The following is a 20,776-nucleotide window of genomic DNA, read 5'->3' as shown; positions in this document are numbered from 1 at the left end:
GACACAATGTGGGCAATCTCTCGTGAAGAGGATTCTTCACAACTGAAAGGATGAAGATCGAAGGAATGCCTTCATCTACTCGGTCGGTGAGCCTTAAACATCGATGAAACCACTGATACAAACGGCGGGTTTAGTACAACCCCGTCTCTTGAATCTTTGGTCTAACAAAAGAAAGGACAGGTTTTACTCTTGGATTCGTAGGGGAGAATCACAAAGTACCTAATCCTATGGGACTTCTCTCTAAGCACAAAAACTCTAACATAAAATCCTCAACATCCAGACCTAGGGGCTCTAGGAATGAAAAATAAGGGTTCAGAGGAGTTCTTACAACTGTGATGGTTGATCGAAGAGTTCTCTTTGGTTGTTCCGAGCTCCAGCGAAGTTCACTCTGTTTCTTCCCCAAAGTGAAGAAGCTCTCCTCTATAAAGAGAATCCGACGAAGTTCCAAGCTCCGGACACTACTCCTTCCCCAAAGATTGAAGAAGCTCTTCTTTGTAATAGGAGTGATGATGCTCTCCTTGTCCACTAACAATTGCTTCTTCAGGAAAATTCCTAAGGAAACCCCCTCACACACTCAAGAAAAGTTGTGGAGGAGAAAGAAAAAAAAGAGGAAGTAGAGATCTCTTGGTGGTAAATGAAGAAGAAGAGGAAAAGAAAAGTTGTAGGAAGTAAAGCCCTCTCTCTTACCTTGCTCTATTGCTTTCCACCTCAAGGAAAACCAGCTTCTAAGCTTTCTCTAGCAAGAAGAAGGAGAAGAGGCTCTCCTCTCTCTAATGACCACCAAGAAGTTGAAAAAATGTTGGAGACCCTTTCTTTAGGAGAAGCCCAACGAAAGAAAAGCCAACCAGCCCAAATTTTCCCACCTTTTTGCTAAAAGGGGTAAGTTCCACTCCCCTAGAACCTTCCAAAAAAGGTTTAATCATTGCTTTATCTCCTGGCCATGCAAATCCTCCCCAAATCCAAGAAAACGTGCAATTTTAGGTGCTTTTGGTGGGGGGAGGGGGTCCGGGTGAAAATCCCGAGAAAACACGAAGCAGAAAACTGGTCTGGTACTTAGACGCTGTGGCCCTGGTGCCCCGACGCTCTGCGCTCTCAGGTTCGGGAGGTTGCATTTTGGGTTGTTTCGGGCGCCTAAGCGTAGAGAGTATGGCTTCTAGGCGTTAGGAGACTGGCGCTTGCTTTCTGTCTTACTCGGGCTGGTCTGGGCTCCTAGGCGCTAGGGTTTGGCCCTAGGCACCGCTATAGCCTCAAAAATTCCTGTTTTCACCGGAAGCGTCCGACGAATGATTTTTTTCGATTCGTCAACTATGGAAGAATAACTATGACTAAAATATTGCCCCATAACTCCAAAAATAAGCATTATGGATCTCGCATCAACAATTTCAGTGACAATGAGTACCTCGAAATGTCGCACGGGCAGGGCGCTTTTAACCTTAATCTCCCCGAAAATGTCCATGGGAAGGTTTGATGGAGTCCTTTGACGATGGGAGGTTGCAAATAGGCAGAGTAAGGTCTCCAAACATTGGAATAGACATCGAACATATCTCATACCATAACTAGTGCCACCAAATAGTGGACTCTCTCGAGCTAGGCTAAATCGTAGTACAACCCAGTTTTATGCCCCGAACTTGCACCAGGAGGTTGAGATGGATGTCTTGAGCTACTGGAACAGAAAACTGGTCCGGTGCTTAGATGTCACGGCCCTGATGCTCTTGTGCTCTAGGGTTCGGGAGGTTGCATTTTGCGTTGTTTCGGGCGCCTAAGCGTAGGGGCTCTAGCGCCTAGCATTAGGGGACTGGCACTTAGGCGTTAGGAGGTTGGCGCCTACTTTCTGTCTTCTCAATTTTGAGCCCTGTGAGGGCTATTCTGGGAGCCTCGATGCCAGGGTCTGGCACCTAGGCACCGATCTAGCCTAAAAAATTTTTGTTTTCACCGGAAGCATCCGACGAAGAATTTTTTCCATTCGACAACTATGGAAGAATAAATATGACTAAAATATAGCCCCATAACTCTAAAATTAAGCATTATGGATCTTGCATCATGGATTTCGGTGACATTGGGCTCCTCGAAATGTCGTGCGGGTATGACGTTCTAACCTTAATCTCCCCAGAAACGCCCATGAGAAGGTTTGATGGAGTCCTTTGACCACGGGAGGCTTTAAATAGACAGAGCAAGGTCTCCAAAAATTGGAGTAGACATCGAACATATCCCATACCATAACTGGTGCCACCAAACAATGGATTCTCCCGGACAAGGCTAAATCTTTGTAGACCCCAATTTTATGCCCCAAACATGCACTGGGAGGTCGAGTTGAATGTCTTGAGCTACGGGATGCTATGAATGAACAGTAAATAGTCCCAAGTCATTCAAGTGGACAACATGTGACATAAAAAATTGATGTCAACACTTTAGATTCTTTAAACGCATCTGAATATTTAAAAACTATGGTGAAGTTCTTTTAACTCTTAGATACATAAATAATAAAATAAGAAAAAAATTTGATTACAAATATCAAGTTTAGTTTTGTCCTTTAAGTTTATAATATATTTTATTTACCATCAAACACACACACACACACACACACATATATTATTTTTCTTTAAATTAAAGAATGTCAACTTTTCTTTTGTTTATGTAGGTCAAATACTAATGAAAAAAACCAACACACATGTATTGCACATCATGCGTATCACATTGTATTGATTTTATATTGAACAATATTAAAAAGATGGGTGAGGGGTGAAATGAAAAATACTATTAAAAAAACTGTGTTAACTAGCTAAATATACAATCATGAACTTGTTTTTTGACATTATGATTGTTTGAGTAGAACTAAAATTGAACACATGGAATATAATTTTAGTAGTAGATTTAGTGACAAAGTTGTAACTATAGGTGTTCAAATTTTTGAAAGGTGTGAACGCTTTAGATATCTTAGGTCTATTGTTCAAAGTGATGGTGATATAAATGGGTATGTTATTAGTAGATTTCAAGCTGGTTGGTTGAAGTGGAGGAATATTTCGGGCCTACTCTGTGATAGAAAAGTACCGATTGGACTAAAAGGAAAAATTATAATGTTGGTGAGGCCAGCAATGCTCTATGGTGCAAAATATTGGTCTTTAAAAGCGAAGCATAAAATTAAGTTAAAGTGTTTTTTCTTTTAATAAAGTAATTAAGTTGAGAGTTGTCGAGTTGAGAATGCTTAGGTGGATGAGCGACTTTATACTTAGAGACAAAATGCAAAATGGATATATCTGTGATAGGTTGGTGAAGTTTTTGTGGCAGATAAAATTAGAGAATCGTTTTAGATTGTTTGTTCACATTAAATGTTGACCATCTGATGATCCGGTTAGGAGTGTAGATATATTAGATTCGATTTATGTTAAGAAAGGCAGAGGTAGACCTAAAAATACTTGGGCATATTGTATAAAAAATGATATTAATTTATTACATTTAAATGAAAATATGACACTCAATATGACGATTTGGTGAAAAAGGATTCATGTAGCCGACCCACTTAGTGGGATTAAGACTTGTTTTGGTGAAAAAGGATTCATGTAGATACATTAATGATGTTGATTTGGTGAGATCAGATATCACTCATTTTGTTACTTCATTTATACATTAATGATGTTGATTTAGTGAGATCAGATATCACTCATTTTGTTACTTCATTTATCACTTTCGCTAGAATATATATAAAAAAAAAATTAAAGCATATGTTTGTTTTTAAGGATTTAAATAAATTTAAATTTAATATTGGTTATAAAAGAAAAAAGGCTAAGGAGATTATTTTGAAGACTAGTTTTTGGAATGGTGTCTTACAGCCTAATGGCTATAAACCTAATTGTGAAACTGTTAATATTAGTAAACGGCGATAAGCGACTTGCAATGAGTTATGTTATGATACAATTGACAAAATTAAAGATGTTAATATTAGTAAATGGCGATAATCAACTTGCAATGAGCTATATTATGATTCAATTGACAAAATCAAAGATGTTATCAGTGGTATATGTAGAGGAAATGAAAAGAAGCACGAGCAAATCTTTTGTATTATTAGATGATAGATGAATGTGCCAACTCCGACAATCATTATATCAAGCTGGATACTATTTTAGCCTCGAATTTTCCAATAAGATTAAGTCTAAGATACAATCAAATGCACAATTAGTGGAAGACGTATATATAATTATTATCAGATTAGTGGAAGATTAAAATTCAAGAATGACAATAAATTTCTATTTATAATTATACTAGTGATTTTTTTTATTGAATAAGTCAACCGCATTAGAGATAAGAAAGCTCCGTATATGATCAATAAAAAAATTTATTTTATTTTGAGAATTTAATTAAATAATTTTTGTTTAATATCACATTATAATTATAAAAATAGAATGGTGGAAGATGTATGATAAATCAACCCTGATTTTAAATAAAATTGTCTGCCAAAATTATAGGATTGACTTGCAATGTTGTTTGCTATGAGAGAAATTTGAGTGGCTTCGAACATATTAATATTTTATAAATTTTTAATATACTAACTAATTTATTGAATTTATGCGTTCATTTTATCATTTTTTTTATAAATTCATACAAAAAGAGAAACCAACTAAATTAAAAGCTCTTAAATGATTTAATTTTTATCAAATACAATCAAGCTTGAAAGATTAACATTTAAGTTTAGAGATATTATTGAACTGATTGGTTTGAATTTATTTGATGAATGTTTTTAGCGGTTGATTCGAGAAATGAGAGATGCTAATGTGTAATAATTTAGTGATGAAGATCTTAGTTGGAGACAAATTAAAAAGGCATTAATAGAAGTTGATCGAAGATGGCCTATAAGATTTTGACAAGCAAAAAAAGGGTTTATTTTTAACAATGAAGAATTTATCTCGACATATATTTGCTTCTTAGAATTGATTCAAAAGAAGAAGATGAAGTAGAAGAGGAAGAAGAAAAATTCTAAGATGATGAAATTCTATTTGAAGGAGAAAAAAATTATGTGAATGAAAGTGATGATGATGCCTACTGATTTACTTTAATTTGTTTTATAAAACTTGAGACTTTATTAGTTTATTTATACTTTAATATTTAGCTTTTGTTTTGAATTAAATGATTTTTTAATAAATTTAAAATTTTTAGTTATTGCAACAAACTGTTAAAAATGTTTAAAATTTTAATTAGCAGGTTCACCATTAATATTTGCCTTCAGGCTAGGTGTTTTCCCCCAATTTTCAATTATATATCAACTTTTAATATATATGATAAATATTTCATATTTGATAATTATTCATGAATGTATTTATATTTTAACAATTTTATATAACTTATTATCACTTTGGTTAATAAACATGCTGAATCTTTCTGCGCTTTGCACTTTAAAGCAAAAATAAATCCTCACCGCATTGTGTTTTGCGCTTTGATAACACTATTGTGGATTAAGATATATCTTGTGGCATACAAATGACATTGAAACTCTCACTTATCAACAGTTATTTCTCAAATTTTCTTATGGTTTGGTTCCTCTCCTCTCAAGTTATGTGCAATCAACTCTTTTGTGTTGTTCATCACTTTATAAATGAATCACATATGTGGATTTTATTTTCATCAACCATCGTTAAAACATGAACCAAAGACTTAGTTGTTGTCGTTAGGTAACTCATACTCAATGAACACTTTTCATTTAAAATAAATTTTGAAACTTCTTTTCCTATTGGTTTCTTTGCCTAAGAGGTGAACATAGCCTCTGAAGGCTACCTTGCTTCTAGGATGCTTTGTAAAGTCAAGTAGACCGTAATAAATCTAGTTGTAGCAAGTTATATGAGTTTTTTATATGAAATTTTCTCATCAAAGCCAAAACTTATGACTGATTGTAGATTAATTTGTTAAATCTTCTCTGCTTTGCTGAAAGTGTGCAATTAACGCCTTAGCATTATCCATCATGTTGTAAATGAAGCACATATATGATTTTTTATCCTCATCAAACATCCTTAAAACTTGAACCACGGGCTTAATTGTTTTCATTAGATAAATTACACTCTTAAAACTTGTATTAGCAACTTAGTTGTGTAATAAAAAATTTCTATTAAAAATAATTTTTTGTCTTTTTCTTAGGTTTCTCTGTTTGAGAGGTGAACACGAGCTCTAAAGGCCTTGCTTCTAAGATATTTGTGAAGTAGGCTATACCAAATCTAATTATAGCAGTTTGTACGAGTTCTTATTATAAAATTTTTTTATCAAGCCAAAACTTATCATAGATTGTAGAGAAATTTGTTGATCTTTATCGCTTTTCTTAAATTGTTCCTATGCTGAATCAATTCTTCTAATTTATCAAGAATCAAATCGATACAATGTGCTGCTTATGTATAACACTATGTATCTCTTATTATCATTTTATTTCTTGGGGCTCTATAAATATTATTATTAATATTGACTTTTATCACTAGATGCTCTTCAATCTCTTATATGATTTCATCAAGAAGTCTAAAAATGTACTTTGAATCTTTTACTTATTTCGGTGCTTCAACAAACTTTAAAAAAATAGTGCTTAAACTTTTATTCTTTATATCAGACTAATCATTAGGCAATATACAACAATAACAATAACAAACCTTTATTGCACTAAGTGGCGTCGATTACATGAATCATTAGGTTTGATAATCACTCCAATTTTTTTCAAGTTTTTCTAACATTCTTAATGATTTGTTGTCAATGCTACTTAGTTTTTCTTTAGTCTCCAATTTCCAAGCTCATACATTGATGGTGGTTTGGCTCTTGATCATTGGAACCTATAGTCTGGATGATGTTGATATGAGTGGGAGAGGTTTTCACAGCAAATGGAATAATGTTATCTTAAAAGATTTTTTGCAAGCCTCTCTTGCAATTTGAAAAAACATCCGATTTACTATATAGATTGTCATGCTTGTCTTCCTCCACATTCTTTCCTGCATCTTTACTTGACATTTGTGGCGAAGAAGATAAAGAATTTTTGTAACGAAGTCCAATATCATAATATGATTTATCATATACCACTTTATCAAATTACATTTGTGCTAAATGCTTCCACATCATTGCCTTGATCATTTAAGCATGAATCTCTTTTTCTCGCCTCCTTAGGCATCTTGACCTTGACGCATGGTACAACATTCTTTGTGCTTTAGAAATATGCTCTTTCATTCTTACAATACCCCCCTTTCGATAACCTTATCATAGTAGTTCCACTTCAATGACTTAACATTCACTTTCTTCAAATTTGTTTTTTTTACCATGCATATTTGTACTTTTCTTCTTTTAGCCGTTTTTTTTTTTTTAATTTTAAGATAAAATTTTCAATTAAAAAATGCTTGACAAGAAAATTTTAAAAAATAATTATCTAGGGAAAAATATCTATTATTATTAACAAGAATAATAATAGATGTAGAAAAAGGATTCATGTAGCCAACCTCACATAGTGGGATAAAGGTTTTTGTTGTATTACTGACAAGAAGAGATGTAGTTGAGGAAGATGAAATATGCTTTTTATGAAGGAAGAATGCTTGACAAGGGGGTGATGGTAGTGGCAACCAGGAAAGAGATGATTGACAATGGTGAGGAAGGAGACAACTGAGGGCAGGAGGAAGGAGAAGGATGATGTGAGGGACAATGCTCAGTTGCTAGCATGAGATTGAGGGAGGTGATTTTAGCACTTGTAGGAGATCGAGAGAGAGATAAATTATTAAAATAGGATATCATTTTGCATATTTTGTTTATTTTCTTAATAATTAATGTTTTGAGGTGCTTGATTCATTGATCTTCAAGGAAGGGGTGCCTTGATGTGAGTCACACATAATGTGAGGTGTATATCTCATGATAATTGTGATTATATGCACATTTAACCCACATTAAATTCACAAATTAATTCATATTTACAAGCTATTTAATTATTTTTATGCAATAATAATTTAAATTCAAACCTTGCATGTGTGTAGGAGAAATGCCAAGTTGTGGAAAAATATATGCTAAATTTTCACGTCTAGTGGGGCAATCATTTTAGGGTTAAACTCAACTCATTATGGAGCGTAAAAACACCTTTGTGCTTGGGAACCAAGTTATCTATCTTTAAAGTTGGAAACTGGCTCTTACGCCCCTAGAAGTCGCATTAGGGTGCTGGACTAGTGCCTGGGGGCTTGGTTCTGGCCCTTGGCGCTTTACTCTAAGTTTGGGTAGCACCAAACAGAGAGCCAAGCACCTAGATGCCAGACTCTAGCTCATAGTATGGTGCCTAACGCACACTATCGCTAAACCTAGTTTTCACTTGATTTCATATTAATTCTTGGCTTTTTTGGAGCCAATCGAAGTAGCCCTATTTAGGGTTTCCTAGGGAACAAATTAAGGAACTTTTTGTCAAGTTCCTTAGGTGTCTCAATGCACCTTTCTCCAGGCTTCTAACGTTGGAGGCTACATTGGAGAATTTTATTGGCTTAGAAAGGATGACGAAGAAGATTATGCGGGACTTCATGAGGCCTTCTCCTTGTGTTTTCATTTTCCTTTCCTTTGCTCCTAAGTGTTGGAAAATATGTTTAAGTTTTATTTGTTTCATTTTACAATTTTCTTAAATATGAATCAGTCTCCATTTCTGGGGGATGGATGAATCATATGTTTGGTTGTATCAGTTGATTTTCCATGAAGAGTAACTGATGTTTTGTGCTTCTTTCATATGCAATGTGTTTTGCTCAGCTTTATAAAGGTCTATTAATTGTGTGGATACCTGTTAATAAGTTCGAAGTTATGTTTGAAATTGAGAGTTGGAGAACAGACTAATTGTGTGTCAAAATGCCATGGTGGATGGACTGTATATTAGAGAGGGTGGAAAACTTGTGTGCTACTTTTTAATATCCTAAGAGCATTGACGACATTTCTTGCATAGAATCTATCAGAGGGGTAGGTAGGTTGAGATGTAAAAATTCTATAGTTGTAAGAGCAAGGTAGGGCCATTTCTGATCGGATCTCATTATTATTAAAATGAACTTGATCTTTAATTTGATTATCTGTTAATCAAATCAACACATGTGAAATCCAAATTCTAGAGCTGCTTACCCTTATTTTTTTCTAACTAGATCGTAGCCATAGTTATTCTTAGTATTTTTTTTTTTTGCACTTTACTTTAAGGTTTAATTTGTTGCATTGCTCCAATCCAACCATTTGAATAATAGTTTGCAGATTTAATTTCAGTAATTTGCAAACCAATCTTTGTGGGATGATACTCTTACTCATCACATTATTGCTTGTGCGACCACACTCTTCTGTGTGTATTTCTTATTTATGTCATTACTTTCATTGTCTGGAATTTTAAAAAAAATTGTTAGATATAGCGGTTAGAGGCATTGAGCACTTGAATCAAATCTTCTTTTTAATTTTTTTCATTATTATGATAGTTTCTCTTTCAATTTAGTAGTGTTTCATGCTTAGCTATATTTTTATCTATAATTTTCTTTATTTTGTGTTATATTTAAAATAACACATGCTGTCCATTATGTTTTCACCAGGAATTTTGTGCTTCGCTATTGTCCATTGACAAATATGAGTGGGATCATAACTCCTTTTAGAATGTTACTTGAGATGAATGATTTTAATTTGTTATGTTGATTTCAAGGTTAATTATGTTTGCTATCTAAGCACCTTCTTTAATTCATTCTTTTTGCTTTTGTCTTCCAATAAAGAAAACTTTAGCATTCACTTGCTTTTCTCAATTTGGTTTATTGCTTTGCAATGTCATTCAACCATTGGTACCTTAAACCTAGTTCTTAAAGAGAGAGTAAATGAAAGATAACACTATAGAGAATTTTGTTTGAATTGCAAATCTTTCTGCATTCATGGAAAGTTTCATAAATTGGATGGTGCAGTGTTGTCATTGCCATTACCATCATCATTATGGGGAAAATTGATTGTCTTTATCATTGTTATTTAACGATGGAAAAAAAAATGAATTTTTCATTTATGATCATCCAAAAATAAAAAGTTTTTTCATTATTGTCATTCAAATGTAAGGGAGATCTTATTTTTGGACATGCTTATCAAATATGGAGAACTTAAGGATGATTTAATCATCATGAAGGCAGAGATAGCAAGATAAAACTACCTACCTTTCATTATTAACTTGGCCAAAATCTGAAAGTAGGAATTATGGAAATTTTGCTATATCCTTTCTCACTTTTTAACTTATGGCACCGAATGTAAAGAAGGAATGTTTGAATGCTTCATTCAATCATTTGATTCAATTATATTTTTATTTTCAAGCAATTTTTCAGAAGAATCAAGCAAACAATGATTAAAATAAAAAACCATGGATCTATGATGTGGGCAACCATCCCTGTTGCATAAAATTTTTTTTATTTGTTTTATTCATGTAGTTGTAATGGAATTGTTTTAAACTGCGGCATTGTACTAGAAAATAGGTTTTGATGAACTATATTTTGAGAGTTGTTTGAGGGCCATGTAAATGGAAGAATTTTGTGGTTTTCTCCTATTAATATACTTGGTGACTTTTCCTAGACAAAATCTTTGAATTTTTTGATGTTACTATTGTTTTTATGAATAGCAATGTATCACTTCTCTATTTTTATGAATTCATCTCTTTCACATTGCTTTCTACTCTTCTGTCTTGCATTGACTAGGACACCAAATGGCTTGACATGATGGTCTGAACACAATACAGTAGTGAGATCCATCTTGTCTGTCTATGTATTTTTTTCTATAATTAGGGGTGAGCATTCGATCAATTTACATGAATTGCTTTTCAAATTGGTCAAAATCAATTGTAACAAAAATCCAAAATCCAAAAAGTCGAACAAATCAAATATTTGATAAAACCGAGTACATTGAACCTCAATTTAATTCGGTTTAAACGGTTCAGTTATGAACAACCAAAATTTAGTTATTAGTTGGAGTTCGGTTATGAACGCATAGAAAACTACATATGTTATCTGCATAATATTGATTCAATTTCATGAATTTTTCATTTAATTACATGAATTTTCTATTTAATTATGAATTTTTGGTTTTTTAGTTTGTTTCATTAAATGAAAATTAAGGCCAAATCAATATCCAAAAACTGAATATTGAGGTTTTGAAAACCGAAAATCGAAATCTATTTTTGAAACCGAATTGAATCAACCAATCTTATTCAGTTTTGTTTAGTTTTCGGTTTTGACCAAATCTATAATTGATAAACCCTTAGGGATTTCCAAGATACAAGTATAATAGATATTTTGAAATGAATGTAAATGTGTATCCCCATCTATGCTAGTTTGAATATCAACATTATTAAAAAAACAGTTTTCAATACAAGTATAATACACAAATGTTTCCTACTTGCAGGTGACTAGGGTAATGGCTAGAATGGTTTCAGCTGATATAATGTGTGTTGAATCGAAGGCTGTTAAGGAAAAATTTACCGGTATTATCAGGTTGCACTTTTTTTTTTTTTTTTTTTGAGTTCCTATTTAGCCATGTTAGTTTTTTCAAGAAAATTTTGTCGGCCATAGCTTTCTCTTTTTTTAAGGCAGTTTATTTATTTTATCTTTTTATCATAAAAGCAGATATCTGAGGGTCACCTACCTATGGATTGATAATCAACTTGATTCTGTTAAACATGAAAATTTGCAACCATTTAAAATTATAAGGTTTAGAAAAAGGCTAACTGGTTGCTTTTGTGCATTGGTATATGTACTCGACATCACTACAGCTGATCAAGACCATGGAAGGTGGTTCATTTTGATCATTGTTGTAGAATTAACGATTGTGATGTGGCTAAGACTCAAATGATGCAGCACCAACCGTGTTAACTGCTTGAATATAAAAAAACTTGAAGCAGAATGAAGAGATGCTCAGCAGCCGAGGCAATTCTCATTTAATGTAACATCTAGAGGGTTGAATAATGTTGAAAACGAGTTGAGGAAATTGATCTGTTAGACACGCATGGGAAAACTTGGATCAGCATTAGCTGGTGTAATTATAGGACCTGGAGATCCTAGAAGAATGAAACTATCCTGCTACTGCTAAAGTTGTGGGATCAAGAATCATTTAGTGAGAGACTAGCCAATGTTGATTTAGAAACATTTAAAACGCTTCATTATATGCATCAAATATGTATTTCTTTCATTATGCCATATTGAAAAAATAGCATAATTTGTTTACTTATATTGCTTTATTAATTTTGTACTGTTATAGCTAACATATATCTTAGGATATAGTTGTCACTCCAAGCTTTACATTCTGTTGGTAGTTTCACCTTTTACCCCCGACATTTGTTGTGTACTTTGATGTTAACAGGCAGCAAGATGTCAGGGCAACTGAAATTGATAAAGTTGATATGTACCAATCTTTTCAACCTGGCGACGTTGTTAAAGCCGTAGTTGTATCCTAAATTTGAAAGTTCAACTTCTATTCATTGATTGTACATAAATATGTTATATTAGGCTTAAAGTTTCATTAATTTTCCTTTAATTTGTTCATAACTTTTAACTTTAAAGTTCATAAATTATTATTTTTTTTCCAGAAGTTTTTTTGGTCTCAGCATTACTCTATCAGCTTTCCTGAATTTGAGGTTTTTCACCTTTTTAATAGCATTTGTGTTGTCGTGCAAAAACCCGTTTTCATCCATGACATTACCAAACACGCACAATACGTATATGGTTGATGCTTCTCAAATTGGCTGGATAGAATATTAAACTTTTTAAATTTTCACTTACTAGCAATTTATGGTCTTTCAAAAACTTGTACACTATGGAACGGATAAGGGGAATTGTTTAACTTAATTATCCACTCAGCTTTCTCTGGGAGATGCAAGGGCTTATTACCTTTCCACTGCTAAGAATGAATTGGGAGTTGTTTCTGCTCAGAGTATGGCAGGTAAGCTGCTTTCCTTGTTATATTATCACATGTTTTGTTTGTGATTTCGTTTAAATGCTCAGTGGAAATAATGCTGCAGAATGTTGAGTTGTTTTTCTAATCACGGAATCTTAGCTTTTCACTTTATAGAGTGTGAATTATAAACGAAAGTTTGCTTTTTTGCAAGGAGGGATCTACATCTCCTACATTCCTCTTTATCACTACGATTTTTTGGTCATTTCTTCCCCTCATACTGGTCAATATCACTCTATTGGCATTACCATTTTGCTGCTCTGTCTCTCACATCTTTCCGTTTCTATTACTGTAGTTTTGAGCGAAAAGAAACACTAAAACACATACTTCTTTAAATTACGTGTCTTCCTGCTCAAGCCCAAGGCACCTCATAATCTCTATCCACTCCTTTTGTCCTGTTGTAGCCTTTCTGTTAACGCAACAACTTCCATGGATCTTCAGATTATATCCTCTTTTATTCTCTCTTCTTACTAGTTCTTTTATGACTTCCTCCTAGTTCTGTGATGGTTTCTTTTAAACCTCTTTCAATGTTTAGTCCTGCGATTTCCAGCACTTCACCATTCTTTTCTCTATTTTCTTCTTTCTTCCTTTCCTTCACTTTGCTAAACTCCCAGCTCAACCATCAACTGTTGTTCCATAATGTACAAGTCCTTTTTTTATGCGCTGGTTTGATTATTCCGGGATTCTATTCTATTTGGTAGCTGGATCTATTTTGATCTAAACTACCTCTGGTTATTGTGTGTGGGCTACCTTATTGAGCTTGGTTAATATTCTGATAGGCATATTCCAAATCTTGAAGGGCACGTGGACATCCACAATAGACATTTTACAACAATTATTGACACAGCTATTCTTTTAAACATTTTCTTGATTACCTTCCATTTTTTCCACTTTTCTCTACTCATGCTATGATTAGTGTTGCCACTGTTGACCTTATTTTTTTTTAAGTTCTATTTTGTTCTCTCTCTAGAACGTAGGATCTAGCCTTAAGGCTTCCTTAATGGTTTTCTTAGAGGACCAGTGATTGAATCAGTTTCTTGCTAGGACTTCAAACATTTCTCTACTCCTTATAGTTTCATAAAATTGACTTCAAATCGTTAACCCTTGGTTAAGTTGATTAAGTCCAATCATTGGAACTTCTGTTGAGTTCCTATAGACTTGGAAATCTCTAAAGCTACCACCATTTGACCTAAGGGACTTAGGTCTCTTATTTGGTCTCTCTTATTGAGCACTTTACACTTATCTCTCCTAATTACTTTTATTTGTTCATAAATAACACATTGGGTATGAGGCTCATGTTGAACTAAGATAAAGTTTATCTTTTAATAAAAGAAAAGTTAAAATGAAAATCACCAATTGAAAGTCAAATTCAATAAAATCAGATTTATAATATCAAAATCAAAATTCAACAAAATAATTAACTTGAAATCAAAATTAAATTTATTCATAAATTAAAATCAAATCAATCATAATTAATACAATGTTAAAAAGTCCAAATTCACTAAAGACCAAATTAACCAAAATCAAAGTTGAAACTAAGCCAATCACACTAAAACTAAAATCACAAATTAAAATCACCAAATCAAAGTCAAAGAAAATCAAATTTAAATAAAATCAAGTTAACCTAAAATCAAATTTAATAAAATTCTTTGAAATCATAAAAACAAAATTAAAATCAAATTAAAATCAAAATTAAAATCAAACAAACAAATTCATCAAAGTCAAAAACAATCAAAACTAAATCAAATAAAAAATCTAAAATTCACCAAAATCATGCGAATTAAATTAACAAAAGTCAAAATTAAATCAAACTAAAGTCATCAAATTTTCACCAAAATTAAAAAATGACAAACCTAAAATTTAATTAATAAAGTAAAAAGTCAAATTCAAAATATGATAAAATAACAAACATTTAAATGTTTAATTTTAACAAATTCCAAATCCATCTAACCAAACCCACTTGATAAGCTTCCTCACCCTACCACCAAACCAAGCCCAAGCATAAACCCAAGCCCAAAATTCAAACCATCTCAAGCCAAATTCCAAGCCGCCATGCCACCCAATCTCATGACAAGTCAGAAGCCAAGCCACCAAGCCACCAGATTTCAATGAAACCCTACCCAAGTCAAAAGTCATCTCATACCGAATCTACATTAAGCCACCTTAAAATCTAACGAAATCCAATGTTTAGTTAAATCCAAGCCAAACACCTCACTGACTAAAGCTTAAAACCGGTGGTTTATGCCCATGTTTAATCATGATAAATCCATCCATCCATGCGAATCAATACCACATCAATGTCAAACTCGAGTACCTTAAATCCAAGGGGAGTAAGCCAAATCGAAGTAACAAGCCATCATGAACAACTACCTCAAATCCAAAGGAAATTGAACCAAACCTTAATCCAACTTACCTCAACCCTATAGTCTTTCCCCAAGGCTCAAACCAAGTTAAACGAAGCCTCCCAAGCTTCCCTAAAGCTCCCTCGTGGCTATTTAAATCCATAATCTGAAAGCCTCCAAGCAAAGCAATACTTCATTCTCCCTTACCAAAATTCTATCAAAACTCCTCCAAAAGACTTGGCCAAATCTTTAGCATCCCTCCCCACCTTTTTCCAAGCCTTTTCCCACTATTCCACCATTGTTTTCTACATGTCGAACCAGGACAAGTTCGGTTTCTCACCCTTATGTGTAAAAACTAAGATTATTAAAGCTGGATTGGACCGGCTGGCAGGATTGTGAACCGTAGGGCAGCCAGAGATAACCAAATTTTGAACCCGGGATGCGGGGTCGAACTTGCAGGCAACATGTAATACAAATGGAAACCTGCTTATTCCGCAACGCAACATAGAAGGAAAAAAACAAACACCAATGTTGGCGTTTTGAAAATGTCCCGTAGCTGTTCCGCGACGCCAAACGGGCCTTAAGGGACACGCCCAACGTAATGGTAAGTTGGGTGGAGTTTGTGAAGCTATTCATAAAGTGATTTATACCTATATCCACTAGAAGCGGGACAAATTTATGAGACAAATTTATCAGATTGATATAAGGAGAAAAGACAGCCATGCAGTACAAAGTAGAATTCACTACACTGTCAAGTTATGCGCCACAGTTGATCGTTACTGCAGAATAAAAGTACTACAAATTCCTTTTGGGATTAAAGGATTCGATCAGACAACCGATGATTCTTTTAAGGATCGATGGATACTCAATATTAGTGAAACAAGTTAAAACAGTGGAGATCAATTATCAGCTTACTCAAAAGTGTAAGGAGACGCACAAAAGGAAGAGTATTGATAAAAGAGAGCATGTAGATCAGTTAGAGGGATCCGATGGGCAGAAGTTTAAGTTCAATGCAGGTGGATTTATTAGAGGTACGACTCAAAGTACTATAGTCACTTGTGTCATATAGAAGACAACTTAAGGGTGAATGCTTGATGAGCTCTAACACATGCTACTGGTGTCGTTAACCCGGTCATATAGTAAGATATTGTCCATCGCCAGGTTGGAAGAACATTGAAGATCAAAAATCAGGTGCAGCTCCTTCACGAAAGACTACATGTAGGCAGAGAAAAATAGATTCTATAGCTTCGGCTCCTACCCATGCTCAACCAAGACAACATGTTCAACTTCTATTTTATTCTCTTACTCATAGCGAACTTGAAGAACTTATTGCTGTTAATGATGATGGGGTTTGATGAGCCTGGCATTTACTTACATGTAAGGGTGTTCTCTTATCGTATTTTATGTGTTATGTTGTTATCCTGATTTCGTTGATGAGGGCAGTATAGTTGAGCCGCCTTGTATCAGATCTTTACTTTATAATAATTAATTTTCATTATAATGAATGACCCTAGTTTTATTATGAAATTTATGGATAATTCATGTCGACCTCTCATTAACCTTCTTAATGAGATGACTTTCAGGTTGTTTATAAATTTCGAGTATGAAATTTTTGTAAGTGGGGATGATTGCAATGCCTCGTTTCTTCTCCTCGAAGGAGTCAAAAAAGAGGATAATGAAACGAGGGTCAGGAACCAAAGGGGTGATTTGTCTTATAAATTGACGTGAATGAAGGGAGGCGGAGGCAAGATTGAGAACGGGAGAAGAAGAAGAAAAAGTTGTGTGGTATCTTACCGGAGATTCGATTCCAATTGGAACGTCAAGGGCTCCGGCATGAAGAAGGACGTGCGTTTAGGGCAGGCGACGAAGTGAAGACGTTAACGCGGAGTGTGGGTACTGTGAGGAAGAATAAGCTGGCTCAAACCCTTGCCAAATTTCTGAGTAAGGAGCTATCGTGTGCGGTAGTACAGCTGATTCAAGTGGCTGGGCTTGCGTGAGAGGAGCTCACGTGCGGGGACAATAATTATTTAAAAAATAATAATCTGAACAAGATTCAATATATTTTGATACTTATTTGAATTTATCTTTCTTTGTATACAAATTCTCTCTTATGAGCCCTTCAATTTATCGAAGATTTTGTTGTAATAAAAATGAAACCACAAACTAAGTAGCACAGTAACTCAGTGAATATTTATTGTTCTATGGTATTCCAATTATTATACATATGCTCTAATATGTATGTAGGTAAAATGCTTAAATACAAATATTTTATTTTATTAAAAAAATCATTTTAGGAGCTTCGTCTAAAATTTAAGTAACATTTTTGCCCCTCAAAGTTTATATTTACAAATTTATACCCCAATATTAAAAAACAAATTTTCTTAAAGCATCCAACATCAATCTCTGTAAAGAACCTCTCTACTTGTAGTCTAGGAGACTCTTGGCGATATGCTAGTTAATTGAGATTGCTTGTTTAGCTATGAAGACCCTAACTTCTTATTGTTTAGGGGACTTTTAAATAATATATTAAGTGAAGTGAGATTTCTTATTTCGTTTAGCACTATTTCTTTTCTTTTCATCTTTATTTTTTTTTGCTCTGGCCGACTCCTTCAAAAAGATCATCCCCTTTGTGCTTGCCACCCTCCCTCACTTCTATATTCTCTCTCATTCCTTAATGCATTTCTTATGTCTTCTCGCTGTTATGCTTTACATCCATGCAAACATCCATTTTTTTCTTATTAGAGGTTATAAATAGGCTCTTGTTGAATTTAAGCACCTAAAAAACAGTAAATGGAAATGGAAATACAAAGGAATTGTATTGAAACAGTTTGAACGTGCAAGGTTGAGGCGGAATTGAGTGGAAAAGCAATTTCTTATTTTTGTTTGTTTCGAAGGAATAACCAATAACTTGAAGAACAGGCACAGCCTACTGCTAATCACACTTATGTTCCACTTCAGCTTTCACTTGGTTTAAGCAGAAATTGCTAGAGTGAAATGTGCATATGTTGTAATTTTCTTGGTAAAATCAAATTATTATGAATCATACCCGAATCAAACAGTCGATATGTAATTGCAAAGTAAACAATATGTCCTTTCTAACTTATTCCCCCAAAGAGAACAAAGCCATAATATTTACTTTGCAAGCTTCCAATATGCTCTCTCTTGCGTTCTCGCAAGCCAATACTTGAAAGGGCATTCTTTCCATTTCAGAACACATTCCTCTAAACTAAGTTCTGAAACCACTTAGACAACCTCTGCCGGGAGGATGGACTAACTTCGTTGAATAACATGTTTTATTGTCCTACAGGAGCTACTATGGTACCAATCAGTTGGACGGAGATGCAATGCCCATCAACTGGTCAAATTGAAAAGAGAAAAGTGGCCAAAGTACTTCAAACATTCTTCCATTTCAGAATTTAGTGAAAAGGTTATATTTCTTGCTACTCTGAAACTGGATTTTACCTGTTCTTGGCTTTAAACTGCTCATTTGCTTGTCGTGACTATCAGTTTATCAGTTTTACCCCTGGCGATTATGTCTCAATCCGAAGTGTGAGCACTTATTTGTGACTTGCAACTGTGATCAATGTCCCCTTCAACTATTTGCTCAAACTTTCATAATGAATTTGCTTTTCATTTATGATTTATGTATAATAGAAACCAAGTGAAATATTCTCGCCTTTTTATTATTTCTAACAATCATACATAATCATTTTTTAGTGCAGAGAAGGAAGAAGGTATGCTTGGTCTGCAAATGAATCGGGCCGAGTTGACCATGACTGTTTTCAAGCTTGAACTTGTTTATAAAGTTTGAGCTCGAGCTTCATTATTTATCTTCAAATTAAATTTGTTTGTCATACTGAGAATCGAGCTTCTGTATTTATCTTCAAATTAAATTTGTTTGTCATACTGACTGTTTGAACTTCGTTTATATTTGTTTCATATGATGATAATTGAGTTAATATCGAGTATATTATCAAGTTGTATTATTGAGCTATTTGATTTATAACCAAATGACCTTTATCGAGCGAACTACCAAGTAATATGATTTTTCTTATTTTCTAATCAAATGAACTATGTTGAGCTTATAGGGTTACTTGTTGAACTAATAAAAACAAATGTCCTTAAATAAATGAGATATTAAACAAATACTTAAAATAAACATGCAAACTAGCAAAATAAATGAACTAAACAAACAAACATTTATATTATTTTATGTATTATGAAATATATCTCAGTCATCTGAGGATTTGATTTGAGGATTTGATTAGAAGAGCAGATGTTTTAAATTTGATTTATTTTAAGAAAGGAAAAAGTAGATCTAAAAAAAATTGAGCATATTATATAAAATGATCTTAAACTAGTAGAATTAAATAAAAATTTGATACTCGATATGACAATGGGGAAAAGGGATTCATGTAGCTGACCCCAACTAGTAGGATAAAAGTTTGTTGTTGTTGCATCAATTTTGAATTAAAAATTTAATTTATCTTGGTATAAATGATTTTCAAATTGAGTTTATTAACAAATATAAATTAAGTTTTAACTGATCTTATTTCACAAGCATTAAATCAAAGCTTATTCGTTAGCTTGTTAATAAAATTTAAATGAAACTGTTCATCGAGCCTTTTAATGAGTTTGTTTGTGAGTTTTAAATGACATTATTTGTGAACATAAATGAAATGAACAAAAAGTTTAAGCTTATTTATTTAATAATCAAGCATTTGTAAAAATGTTCGAGCTATTGAATTAGTTAATGAAATGAACAAGAACGGGCTCTTAGTGAGTCCAGCAATTAGCAACTTATCAAACATTTGGTTTGTTTGCAGCCTTAGTATATGCACAAGAAAATGGCAGCAGCTTTTACAGGAACTAATGAGCTAAATATTCATAGGAATATTGGCAGCGATTATAAATATTGAGATTATGATTCCAAATATGAATGGTTTTCATAATTGAGACAATTGCACTGGATTGAGAGCTTTCCTTGTTATAATGCATTTGCAAGATGGGAGTTCTTGGAGAGAACGCCAGTCCTCATATGCAAGACAGAGACTTGGTTGGAGCACCAACCAGTGGTCATTGGAGCGGAAATGGGAGACATGCAAATAAATGGTTATGTTGCACTTTGTCGCAAACAAAGGAAAATCAATCTTAATATGCTTCATTTGAGTAAAATTTTGGATTAACGTGGGGTTAGGTGATGTTGTTGCTGTATATTATGGGTGTAAGCGAGCTGAACGTGAGTGAGCCCAGGCTCACCTCGTGTTCGGCTCGTTTGCTTAGAGAGCCGAACAAAAGCTGTTCACAAACAAAGAGTCGTTTTGGCAACCCTAATCACCTAGCCATAAGATGTTAAGGATTGGGGCTAGATTTAAAAATCATTGTTTGTGTTAAAACATAATTTAAATCTAATTTAATAATTTTTATTCTTCTTTCTTAATTAATACTTTTAATTGATTATAATTCTTTATAGACTTATAGTCAATTAAATTTTTTAATATATATATATATATATATATGCGATAACC

At 33.5% G+C, this 20,776-nt stretch overlaps 1 protein-coding gene across 1 annotated transcript in view; it reads left to right on the top strand.

The window, feature by feature from the left end:
• LOC110032880 (exosome complex component CSL4) overlaps positions 1 to 18,945 on the top strand; it is a 58,931-nt gene extending 39,986 nt beyond the window's left edge. Inside the window, exons 4-7 of the mRNA XM_020736658.1 lie at positions 11,362 to 11,450; positions 12,316 to 12,400; positions 12,813 to 12,894; positions 18,556 to 18,945. Coding sequence (XP_020592317.1) covers positions 11,362 to 11,450; positions 12,316 to 12,400; positions 12,813 to 12,894; positions 18,556 to 18,668 — 369 coding nt within the window. The 3' untranslated portion in view covers positions 18,669 to 18,945. The remainder of the gene's footprint in view (positions 1 to 11,361; positions 11,451 to 12,315; positions 12,401 to 12,812; positions 12,895 to 18,555) is intronic.
• Positions 18,946 to 20,776: the final 1,831 nt, after the last annotated feature.

The sequence above is a fragment of the Phalaenopsis equestris genome, unplaced genomic scaffold (assembly GCF_001263595.1).
Source record: "Phalaenopsis equestris unplaced genomic scaffold, ASM126359v1 Scaffold001046, whole genome shotgun sequence".
Taxonomy (NCBI): domain Eukaryota; kingdom Viridiplantae; phylum Streptophyta; class Magnoliopsida; order Asparagales; family Orchidaceae; genus Phalaenopsis; species Phalaenopsis equestris.
The sequence above is the reverse complement of the archived record's forward strand: the minus strand, read 5'-3'. Positions and strand labels throughout refer to the sequence as shown.